This window comes from Erinaceus europaeus, chromosome 7 (assembly GCF_950295315.1).
Source record: "Erinaceus europaeus chromosome 7, mEriEur2.1, whole genome shotgun sequence".
NCBI classification, from domain to species: Eukaryota; Metazoa; Chordata; class Mammalia; order Eulipotyphla; family Erinaceidae; genus Erinaceus; species Erinaceus europaeus.
This window is the reverse complement of record NC_080168.1, coordinates 33,744,550-33,757,567: the sequence shown is the minus strand read 5'-3', so window position 1 is coordinate 33,757,567 and position 13,018 is coordinate 33,744,550. Positions and strand designations below refer to the sequence as shown.

Sequence of the window (13,018 nt, the reverse complement as noted above, 5' to 3'; positions counted from 1 at the left end):
CCCAAATAGGGCCCCAGCTCTGTATTTATTTCTTATAAGACTAACGAGCACAAAAATACTGAAGAGACTGCTGTTACTAAAATTATGTGGTTCTGGTCAGATTTAGAAGGTTGGGTGATAATTCTTCCACTTCTAATGGCTTGGGAATAGCACACAAATTTCTGGCATTGCCAAAAATTTTCTATGATGTAAGTGTACATGGCTGACTCTATGAAAAGTATTTCCTATGTATGTTCAATGTCAATATGATACCCAGGCACAGTGAAGGTAATGCTAAAATGTGGTACCATAATTTTATTAAGGCTAGGGAGATAGCATAATGGTTCTGCAAAGACTTTCATGTCTGAGGCAACAAAGGTCCCTGGTTCAAGCCCCATTACCACCATAAGCCAGAGCTAAGCACTCCTTTGGTAAATAATAATAATGATGTTTTATTAACACTTTTAACCATTTCACACTTCAGTCTTTTTTTTTTTTTTTTAGTCCATCTTTTTATAATCTGGCAGATATTCTAATTCTTTGAACATTAACTACCAGTGATTTCTAGTTGGTTTTCAAACACCCTATTTTCTAAAAAGCATTTATTCAAGTGTCACTAATAAGTGTCTCAATTGACTCAGAGGTCTGAAACATGACAATAATCATTCAACTTGAAAGAGAAAGTCTCACTGTTAGGAGCCAGGTGGTGGCGCACCTGGTTAAATGAACACATTATGGTGTGCAAGGACAAGGACCCAGGTTCAAGCCCCTCACCCCCACCTGCTGAGGGAAACCTTCATGAGTAGTGAAACAGGGCTGCAGGTATCTCTCTAACTCTCTCCCGCTCAGCTCTCAATTTGTCTCTATCCAGTAATAAATAAAGAAAAATATTTTTTTAAAAGAAAAAGTCTCACTGTCTCACCTTGCCACAGTACAAACTAGTTGACCTAAAATTCTTAGATGTTCCAAGCAATGGCATGGCCTATTAAATTTTTAACTGGAAAAAAAAATTGAAATACTTTAAAAAAGAAGGGTGGTCGGGTGGTAGCACAGTGGGTTAAGCGCACATGGTGTAAAGCCCAAGGACCAGCTAAGGATCCTGGTTCGAACCATGACCCCCCATCTGCAGGGGAGTCACTTCACAGGCGGCGAAGCAGGTCTGCAGGTGTCTCTTTTCCTCTCCTCCTCTCCATTTCTCTATCATATCCAACAATGACGACAACAATAACTACAACAACAGTAATTAAAAAAAAACAAACAAGGGCAGCAAAAGAGAAAAAAACAATTAAAAAAAAGAACTCAAAATGAATTCATATGAACCTCATAAACTGAAGAACACCTCCACTTCATTAAAGAAAAAAATCCACAAAAATAGTGCAAACAAAACAGCTGAAGTTATTGTCAGTATTCCAGTGTTTCATAAAGTCCCTAAATGGAATTCAAGAATATAGAATACTGAGCTTATATAGCTGAGACTATCACATTTAAGATATTTTATGTGCTATAAAGACTTTAAATAACACAGTAACTAGGGCCAGGTGGCGGTGCACCAGGTTAAGTGCACAAATCACAGTGCATAATGACCAGGGTTCAAGACCCTGGTCCCCACCTGCAAGGGGCAAGCTTCATAAACAGTAAAGCAGTGCTGCAGGTATCTGTCTCTCCCCCTCCTTACCCCCATTCCCTCTAAATTTCTCTGTCTTATGAAGTAAAATAAAGAAAACAAGACCTCTCCCACCTGCAAGGAGAAAACTTTGCGAATGGTGAAGCATGTCTGCAGGTGTCTCTCATCTTTCTCCCTATCTCCTCCTTCCCTTTCGATTTCTGACTGTCTCTATCCAATAATTAAAGTTTTAAAAAAGACCGAGGGCCAGGAGGTAGAGCAGCTGGTTGAGTGCACATAGTATGAAGCAAAAGGACCAGTGTAAAGGTCCTGGTTCGAGCCCCAGGCTCCCCACCTGCAGGGAGGTTGCCTCACAAGCAGTGAAGCAGGTCTGCAGGTGTCTATCTCTCTCTCCCCCTCCTCTCTTGATTTCTCTCTGTCCTATAAAAAAATAAAAAATATGGCCACCAGTAGTAGTGGATTTGTAGTGTAGGCACTGAGCCCCAGAGATAAAAGAGGCAAAACCGAAAACAAAACACAAAATGGCAGTAACCATTTCCATTATGGAATCATTAAGATTCATATTATAGAACTTTAATATTATATGAGAAGACAGTGCTTGTTATTCTAAAAAAAAAATAATAGGGTTGAGGAGATAGGCAAGCAGTGCTCTGGTAAGACAAGATAGTTGTAGGTTTTAATATATAGACTATCTGTCTTTTGACATTAGAAATTAATGTAATTAAACTGATTTAATTTTCACTTTGCAGCATTCCATTATACATACAATTTATTTGCCACGTAGGAGGCTCTGAAAAACTGTCTGATTTAAAAATTATTTTAAAATAGCTGGAAACACTGGTCAAAGCTATTTCTTTTTTTTTTTTCTCTTTCTCTCTTTTTACCAGAGTACTGTTCAGCTCTAGTTTATGGTGGTGCAGAGGATTTAACCTGGGACTGGGACTTTGTTGGAGCCTCAAGCATGAGTCTCTGCTGAACCATTATGCTATCTACCCACCACCCGCTAGTTCATTTTTTTCACTGAAAAGTATCCTCATAAATATAGTCTAGGCTGGGGAAATAGCATATGGTTATGCAAAAAGACTTTTAATGCTTGAGGCGGCAAAGGTCCCAAATTCAATCCCCAGCACCATCATAAGCCAGAGCTGAGCAGTCCTCTGGGGAGGGGGGGGTTTGCGGGGGAGAAATACAGTTAACTATAAACTTGGCGTCATATAACCATTATGTGGCAGAAAACAGGAAGGCATAAATTAGAATTTTAAAAATGTACCTATCCTTACATTTGTGATGTAGACATATTCCAGTACTTGATCTTTACTTTTTCCCTAGATTTAATACTTTCTTTATAGATGCTTTTTATTTGCCAACTATAAGAACTTTAAATTGCAAAAGTGAAAAGTCATCACATTTACTCTAATATAAGAGGCAGTGGCTGTTACTATGTATTTGATGGGAGACAGGAGTGGGATTCTGGCTTTGCTTCCTAACTAAGTGATCTTGATCAAAACATAAACATTTGGATCATCAGTTATTTGAGGATGGATGTGGTGGGGTGGTTGGGTAGGGTAGCTATATTCTCTCTAGGATTTCTTCTAGCATAAACACTCTGATTTTATAATAAATAAGCAGAGAATGATGATTGGTAGGGTAATAGTGAAAGTAGAAGGCACGCTTTCAAACTGTAACCATTCCTTTCCACTAAGGATCTCAAAATACTCTGCATTTTAAAATGACTTCTAATTTACCTTTTTCAGTTTACATATTAGTTTTTAATACCAAGACTTTAAATTGATGTCATACAGAGTTCCCAAAGTCTTCAGATACTTCTTAATCCAAATGGCACAGGGAACATAAAATTGTTTTAATTATCAAAAACAAGTATTGTCTTCCTAACTAGTTGGAAGGACTTTTTCTAAGTGGAAGTTAAGAGATATGAAGGCTGTTAAAGGCTAAATGTTCTGAAATTAGCTAGACAGCTGAAAACCAAATGCGTATAAACAATACAAACGAGTTACCAAAAAAAATTGTTTAGAAAATCTGACATAGTTTTTCTCAAATTAACTTTTTCCCTTTTAATTTTCTTGCATAGGAAATATGTTCTAAGACCTTATATACAAAGTCTTAATTAATTAGAATGTTTTCTTTTCTCTTTCTTTTTATTAACTAAAGCACTGCCCAGCTCTGTCTTAAGGTGGTGTGGGGGATTGAACCCGGGGCCTGGGAGCCTCAGACATGAAAGTCTTTTTACAAAACCATTATGCTCTCTCTCCCATCCAACAAAATGCTTCTTCACTGGGGCCAGATATATCAATTAAAAAAATGGGGCCAGGTGGTGGCGCACCTGGTTGAGTGCATAAATTATAATGCCAAGGACCTGGGTTCGAGCCTTTGAAGGGTCCCTATCTTCAGGGGGAAATCTTCACGAGTGGTGAAGCAAGTCTGCAGGTGTCTCTCTGTCTCTCCCTACCTCCCCTGCCCTCTCAATTTGTCTCTATTCAATAATAATAATAACACAAATATTACAGGGTCCTGATCATCAATGGGTATGTGTATGTACAAAATATTCAAGTACATACTTATATAGAAATGAAGTTCTTAGTTGAAAGATTTTCAAAACAAGCTTTCAATTTAAAATTTTAATTTAAATGTAAATTTTTAATTTAAATTAGGGATAACTTCAGATTTTTTTTTTTTTTTTAACCAGAGCACTGTTCAGCTCTGGCTTATGGTGGTACGGGGATTGAACCTGGGACTTTGGAGCCTCAGGCATGAGAGTCTGTTTGCATAACCATTATGCTATCTACCCTTCACCCTCAGATTTCTAACAAACCAAAAGGAGATTATATATTAAAGCTACTGCTCTACTTTGGTATTTCTTTGTGCTTTCAAATTATGCTAGAATTAGAATCAACCAATGAGTGAGTTTTAATTAAAAACAGCCCTTCAGTTTCCTAAACCAAGGGTATTTCTGCCATGATCTATTAGGACTTCAGGTTTCTTAATCCAAAACAGCTGACTGAATTTGGGTACATCTAGAAAGCAGCAGCTGAGAGGGTTTCTCCAATAGTCTGACATCACAGCAAGTAGGTTGAGAAATTTCTCTCTTTGCCTGAACACGTACTTAGATCTACTTCAGTCATCATCAACTGACTGATCTCCAACAAACACAATATACTTTTCCTGGAGGCTGGGAGATACCTCCCCTAGTAGAATATAAACCTCACCATATTTGAGGCTGTGGACTTGAGTCCTGGCACTGCTTGAGCTAACACTCCCTGTCATCTACTGGGGGTGGGGTGGGGTAGGGGAAGCTGAGGCGGGACTGAGAGAGAGTAAGAGTGTGGGCTAGATTTCCAACACTGCATTAAAATAGACAAATAAAAAGCAATGTTCTTTTCTGCTCATATCTGAACATTTGCTTTCCCAAGTATGCTATTAGCTCGGGTCACTTTTTAGTTCTTTTTTATTTATATGGTATCTGTTAAATTAAAAGAAGGGAGGACGAAGGATACAGTGCAGTGGTAGCTTAGAGGACTTGCATCGAGTTGCCCCATGTTCAATCTCCAGCACCACCAATAACCAGAATGCATTCATGCTCTAGTTTAAAAAACAAACAAAAAGGATATCTAAAGCATGTCTTTTTGAGATATTCATATACACATCACATACATATACTTACAAACATACACATACATATACATATATACACACACACACAAATCAATAAAATTCTCTGTCACCTTTTATCTTAACCCCAGACTTTGGCAATGTTGTAGATATTAGTTAAGGTTTGAGTTTCCCATTTCTGTATGACCTGAATATCACAGATCACCAAGTTCAAATAATCTCATTCACTGTTCTTATATATAAAGGTCCTAACAGAAAGGTCTTTAAAAAGAAAAAAAACAGCATAAAAAGGGAAACTCTTATAATAAAAAAGGAGTGGGGGAGATTTCCAGGTGTGAAAAAAACAAGAGGCATTTTTCTGGTTATTTTATTTATCAAAATCTATTGTAATTTTGTTAGAGATAAAATTTTAAACTCTTAATTAGGAGAATACTTGCTTTCTATAAAGTCAATATATTTTTCTGTCACAATAATAAAATTAAAATATTAATGTACAAAGCAATAGCTCTGACATTTTGTGGCAGGATAACATATCGCAGTTTAAGTCACAATACACTGATTTTCAATAATCAGTATTTTGTCTTCTATTTCAATCAAGCATAACAGCTTGACACCCAGAAGAGGATATAATGAAATTTCATCCAACTTTATCAGAACTAAAATATTTTAAACCCATAATGCATTTTTGTAGCCTCCTAGCACAGTTACCAAATGCTACTTACATACATTCAACATCTAGCTTACTGGCATGATTTCCAACTTTTATAAAGATGAAAAACTTCTGCAGACATAGTGATTAGAACATACATAAGTTGCATTACAATAAACACAAAGGCAGTGTGGTCCTTGCAGGAGAAATCAAGTCAGTACCCCGATAGAAATGTTCTATAAAAATGAGTCACGTTGAAGCATCAGTGTTTTCAGCCAATTATCTGTCCCTGATGTGTTTCCTTGGAGTATATGATCTATTAGAACTTCAGGTTTCTTAATCCAAAATATCTGACTGAATTTGGGTACATCTAGAAAGCAGCAGCTGAAAGGGTTTCTCCAATAGTCTGACATCACAGCAAGTAAGTTGAGAAATCCCTCTCTTTACCTGAAGACGTACTTGGATCTACTTCAGTCATCATCAACTCACAAAGGAAAAGCAAATATAGCAATCGAAACTTCTCACACACATAGTTGTACACCAGCCAAACAAAAACTGACCCATTCCCACCCCGTCCCCTGAACCCCAGCACCAAAGTGTCACTCATTCCTGGGAAATAGAACATGCCCCTTGGATTCTCTGATTTGTTGGTTGTTCAGTGTTAAAGGACAGAAATGCCCTTATCCTTGCAGGGAGGAGGGAAGACATATTAAGAATGACTATAGCGCCGCTGAGAAAGTGCATCATCATTAATTACACGATCAGTTTAGGGCACTGAGAAAGTGCAGCATTATTAGTTACACAATCAGTTTAGGGCACTGCCCTCCAGTGGAGTTGGCCACAACTTGGTATAAATGCCTCAGTAATTGAACACTTATGTCCTCAAGTGAAAGGAGATAGGGGAAAATAGAGCCACCCTCGATTTCATGAAAAAGTGCTGCAGTCTGCCAACTTTCCCCATGCTTGACAAGAAAATGATTGCACAGACTCAGAGAAGTCCAAAGTCATAGCAGAATCTCTGAGGCACTCCTGGTTACAAGAGGGGAAAAAGGGAAAAAAAAATTCCAGTAATCTTCATAGTTTTATAGATTATGAGAACAAACCCGTTTTTGTTGTTGTTGTTTTTGTTTTTTAAAGAAAGCCAAAAAAATCATCTGATAGGGATCATATACACCGTTTCCTCTGACATGTCTTCAGTCTCACAGTGTTGAAATGGGACTGATCAGCCTATGATGGATTGCACGTCACCCAAGGAGAAAGGAAGGTAGGGGAAATGCAAACATTTTATGCTGCCTCACAAGCACATTTACAACAGGTCCAGAGGAGATAGAGGAAGGAGGAAAAAGAAAACCTTATTGCTGTTTCCATACAAAATACAGTATGAAGATACCTAAACTAAACCAAGTCTGCTTGCGATGGCTGATATTTTCACAACATGGGATGAAGTATTTCCTTGTGCAATGAAATGTCCGCTTTAAAAGGTAAACAGAGATGAGAGAGGACTTCAACACTACACCTGGGACACCAGCTGCATATTGAAACTGGGGGATCGAGACTGCTTAGTTAAGGGGGCTCCTGGGCTCAGGAGCTCTTTGCTGTCTCCAGCTTGACCTAGACGGTCTTCTTGTAGACTGATGGTTGAATATCGATTAACATTGTTAGCTGCTAGATTAGTAACACCCTCAGTGCCAACCCCAATGCCGGTACTGGCTTGACTCCCATTTACATAGTCAAATGATTTACTCGAGGAAGCACTAGCTGTCCGGATTAGACTATTGGCTTTTGGCACCACCTGGCCAGCAGGAAGGCTCAGGTGTTTCTTCATCGGTGTAAGTTCAACTGAATCTACACTAAGATCAGCCGGTTGCTGTACATACTGCGTTCGAACTAAAGAATCTCGAGGGCTCTCGCTGGGTTTGCTGGCAGAGGCTGTTTCTTTCTCCTTAGCTGACCGCCCAGTGGCTGCTTTCCTTAAGCTTCCCCTCTGAGAAGATGTTGGTTTGGTCCCAACTGGCTGACTGCTGAGGGAAGCTCCTGAAGAAAACCCTTCATCTGCATCATTCAGGTTAGCAGACTCTTCTCCATTCATACCCTCAGCACCTAAAAGACAAGTCAGACATACTCAGCAACGGCTACATTAAGTAAGAAGTACTTGTGACAACAGCTCAACTGACATCTCTTGGGTAGTATCTGTAGTAGGCTGGTAATGGTTTTGCTATCAATACCTCTTTCTAAATAATTTTACTCATTTGTTCATTTAGATTTAATTAGTCCAGCTTTTCAAAATCTATCCACAGATGAACTTAGCATACCATCCTTATCTAGGGACATAAAACACTATAAAACACTTTTTTAAAGTAAAATATAACACTGTTATCATAAATCACTATGATACATCCTTATCAATTTGAGGTGACTATGTTTATTTATTTATTAAAAAAAAAAAGGCTGGAGAGGAAGCATTGTGATTCTACAAAAAGACTCATGTCTGAGGCACAAAAGGGCCCAGGTTCAATTCTCAGTACCACCAAAAGTCAGAGCTGAGTAGTAATCTAGTTAAAAAAAAAAACTTTTAACTCTTATCTCCCATAATCCATCACTAAAGAGACCCCTTTCTAATTTCAGAGTAATTCTTCTACCTCATTTGTCACTGTAAACTACAATACGATGTTAGATTCAACAGCTTATGTTTCCAAAAGGCTTAAAAAAACTTTAAAGTGAAACTAGTCAAATTTCTACCTCTAAACTAAAAAACGACATTGTTTTCCTGTAACGTCATGGCTGTATTTTGTCTATGGACATATATACTTACTAGTTTCCATATTTTCTTGATTGATTGATTAGTATGAAGAAAATATTTAATTATCAGAGGACAAGGGTAAGAAACCAGCAGGGATATTTAAGTAGGATTTTTATTTTCTACACTGTTTCTGAATATTCTAGAATCAAAATATATTGTCATAATCACAAAATACTGTTGCATACTATCATATTTCATATAGAAAATATAGTTACTGAAAGAATTCTTATCTTTGGACATTTTAAGAAGGAAAAAAGATTATGATGTCAGGCTGTGGTGACAGTATAATGGTTGTGCAAAAGACTCATGTCTGAGGCCCTGAGGTACCAGGTTCAGTCCCCAGCAGCACCATAAACCAGTTGAACAGTGCTCTGGTATGTTAGCATCTTTCTCTCCTTCACTGGAATTCAAGAAATCTATTGTGATCTTCATTTGGGTTTCCAGAAGGTCATTTCTCTTTTATTTATCCCCCCTCCCACATACAGTGTCACACTCCCTTTTACTTTTATTGTCGTTGGAATTTCACCACCCCCAGTCAACTTTTTAGAGAAAGAAGGAGGGGTGGGAGAGAAAGATACCACAGCACTGAAGCTTCCTCCAATGGAATGGGGACCAGGCTCAAGCCCAGGTTGTACACAAGGCAGAGCAGGTACACTAAGCAATTTGGCCAGCCTGGCCCATTTTTCTTACTGCAAATATGATCAATATTCTTTGCTTCTTTCAAAGTGGTTTGCTACCTCATTTAATATTTCCCAGATTATTAGAAAGTTTAATCTGAATAAACAAACAGTTAACAATATTTTAGTTAAGGCAAAAAGTTAGCAAATAATTCCAAACAAGTATTATCTGAGATACAGATTACCTAATGCAGTATTTATAAAATACTTAAACATAGTCTTTACTTAAAACAGTACCTCAAAAGAAAACTTCTTAGCTAGATTTTATCACATTGATTAGTTATTTCCTACATTCTTAAGAAGAATAAAAAGGCTATCCTTAAAGCAAAAGACACCGTATTGTTAATACCCAGCAGTTGAGCCGTCATGCAAAGCAATAAGAAAATGTAGCTGGACACCATTTCTCTCAATCAACTCCTTCAAAAGGTGCATCTTAAAATCAAAACTTTGTTCATTTAAATCCGTATGGTATCTTAGTAGTTAGAGTTAGTATAAATAACTCCAAAATGCCCAAGGAGAGGTAATTACTGGCTCAGAATTGATATCAGTAATATAAAACTATTAGTGTATATAAGTTTATCATTGATCATATACAGAACTAAGTATGAAAGGAGACTGAGAGACTCAGTGTAAGCTTCTCAATCTTGCCACATGCAGATTCAGTGCCAAGCAACATGGCCAAAAAAGTGATGACAATATAAAAAGCGACCATGCAAGAGAGTCTGCTAGTAAGATCATACACCAGGAAGGGCTGTTTCCATAGGTAGAGCACAAACTATACTTATCACAGGTGCTGCCCTCAGCTTAGTAAAGATATTAACCCAAGGGCTTCAGCAGACTTGAGAATTAACAAGCCTTTATGAAAGTTTTAGTTTTTTCCCTCCTACCTCAGAAAACTTCAAGGAATAAAGAGATAATTATATTTCACAGTTTTTCTCCTTTCTAAATTTCTCCCTAGGTGAGAACAATACTACTGCCATTCCTTACAGTACTATTCATGATCCAAAAAACAGATAGTCAAAAGGAATATTTTTTAAATGAACATTTCCATTCACACCTACCTTTTCTTATTAATTTTCTACTAATATTGATGTAAAGCTTCAAGTAACAGATTAAAAGGCAAAATAACTTTTTGAGAAATTCCAAGTACACCGAAGGAATCCACTCCTCTTTCCTTCTGGGTCCAATACACCCTCAACAAACTGGAACTTTTATTAGTGATATGAGCTAATAAAAATAGAACATTCCAACATCTAGTAGGCTATTTTAAGTGAAGCATTTTGGTCCCCTTTTCCAAGTATATGGTGTTTGAAAGAAAAGTACTAACTTAATCTCACACTTTCTAGAATTTCATCAAAACTTCATACAGTAGAACATTTAGCACAAACACCAAAAACTGTAACAGATACACATCAAGTGCTGTAGTCATTAAAAATGTTGATAAACAGGCTATTCAATTGAGGCCAGCTTAGGTTTGATGACTATTTATGTCCTTATGTTTATGCCTTTATATGTAATGGCACAACCCTGATTCCAAAGATAACAGAGATACAGGCAAAAAATGGGGGGGGGGAGAGAAAAGGTTGCATCTTTCACATTCATTTAAGCAAAGATCTCTGTAAAATAGCACCAGCCTTTTTGGACCCTAGGCCATGCACATGCAACATTGCTACGTCAAGTAAGGTCAACCTGGGCAAAGGGACAGGAAACGGGAGCTTTAGATTCTTACTGAGCATGCTCAAATTTCTTCCTTTCTTTTTTTAAAAACTTTATTTTTTTATTAGATAGAGACAGAGAGAAATTGAGGGGAAGGGGCGATAGAGATGGAGAGAGACAGAGAGACACCTGCAGCCCTGCTTCACCATCTGTGAAGCTTTCCCCCTGCAGGTGGGGACCAGGGGCTTGAACCCAGTTCCTTGCACACTGTAGTGCGTGCACTTAACCGTGTCACCACCTGGCCCTTCAAATTCCTAATGCACCAGAGAGCAAGAGACTTCCCTAAGGTGGAAGGTATCTGCTTCATTTTGTTTGGTCTTTAGAGTACATACAAATATAAACTATTTTAAAACTTACTTGCTACACTTTATAATTTAGTAAAGGTTGGTTCCAAAGTAATTAATAATGAAAGAACTATTCGGCTAGAATTCCCTATTTCACAGTCAACTCCAGTGTTATCATATGTAAAACAGCAAATACTTTTCAGTCACAGAGAAGTGTTTATATATATATATATTACACACACACATATATATATATATATATATATATATATGGTGGTGGTGGTGGTGGTGGTGGTTGTGATGATGGCAGTGGCGGTGGGAGGGAAATGTATAAAAATGTTTTTTTCATGTTGAAGTACCTAGATTGTAGAAGCAGGATATATCAGGATACCTGAACTCTAAGTAAATACACTTCAGTTGGGAGCTAAATAAGATCATTCACAATAAATATTTAAATGCACTGTGCATCAGGTAGCCATTTAAAGGGAGAAAAGGTCAGTAATTCATGACTGAGATACAGGCCACTTGCCCTGCAGAGTTAAGTAGCCATCAACGAGAAAAGAAATCCTTGTTAACTGACCACCATGGAGTTAGAGGTAAGATGGCCGGCTGTGCTTTAGTCCAGTTGCTCAAAGGTAATGTATTCACATTTAGAGCTCCTCACGTATTTTTCAAGAACGAACTGTATAGATGAAATACATTCCTATTCATTAAAAAGGCTCGTGTGGGTTCAGTGCATTTTCCCTTTCCTGATGTTGGAATAAACATGCTCAGTAATGACAAAATCCCAAGCATTTGCAGACCTTCTAGAGACAGGCTTTGCCTTGTTAGTAGCCATGCCAAGCCACTTGGTCACACAGGGATGCAGACTCCAGGCCAGCACAGACGGTAACTGGAGATCGTCCCTGACCTGGTGCTAGGCGGATGGGAGGTGTGCTTTGCAAGGAGGAGCTAATACACCTGGGGTAGCGGCGACACACACTGGGACGGAAAGAGGTTCTGCTTGGGGATGGAGAGCCAGAATCCTTTCCCAGCAACTGTCTCACTGCCTCCTGCCTCCTCATATCTGTCCTACCCTCTGTTGTGGCTGCTGCTGAGTTGGGCTCCGGTGAGCCGTGCCCAGGGGTCCTGCGCACCAGCACCTCCCCCTCTCGCACACGTTTGATCCCTAGGTCAGTGGAGCCGTGTTGGATCGGGGAGCCAGGAATACTCGAGTCAGCCTCGTTTGAGAAGTCAAAGCCATCTGGGATTCAACATATAACATTTTAGTGCTTTTATGCTGCTCTATTTTCTGAGCATTTTGACCCAGGCAGATAAGAGAATGTCTATATGGACATGATAAAAACACAAACTAATCATATAGTTACATGTGTGAGTACAGCATACACACACATAAGGCAGTCGATGAACAATGGGAGGTTTGCAAATGAACAGGATAGAAAAATAGGGATCATTGAAATGGCAATCAGTCATATCTCTCTGACAAGATGGCTAAACTATTCAAGTATATGCCTACCAAATACAGCCAGATTCAGCACTTAGAAAGGTAAAAGTAAAATTGTAAAAATGAATAAATAAACAAACAAATAAACAAAAATTAGTTCTTGTGGTCCAGGAGGTGGCGCAGTGATAAAGTTTTGGACTCTCAAGCATGAGATCCTG

At 38.3% G+C, this 13,018-nt stretch overlaps 1 protein-coding gene across 7 annotated transcripts in view; it reads right to left on the bottom strand.

The window, feature by feature from the left end:
* Nucleotides 1-5,048: 5,048 nt before the first annotated feature.
* Nucleotides 5,049-13,018, bottom strand: part of HYCC2 (hyccin PI4KA lipid kinase complex subunit 2) — a 74,352-nt gene continuing 66,382 nt past the window's right edge. For 6 of the 7 annotated variants that reach the window (XM_060194163.1, XM_060194164.1, XM_060194166.1 and 3 more), the window contains 2 exons: nucleotides 12,432-12,599; nucleotides 5,049-7,979 (listed from right to left, as the gene is read on the bottom strand). In XM_060194163.1, coding sequence (XP_060050146.1) covers nucleotides 7,390-7,979; nucleotides 12,432-12,599 — 758 coding nt within the window. In that variant the 3' untranslated portion in view covers nucleotides 5,049-7,389. The remainder of the gene's footprint in view (nucleotides 7,980-12,431; nucleotides 12,600-13,018) is intronic. The other variant, XM_016187035.2, reaches the window with a different exon arrangement.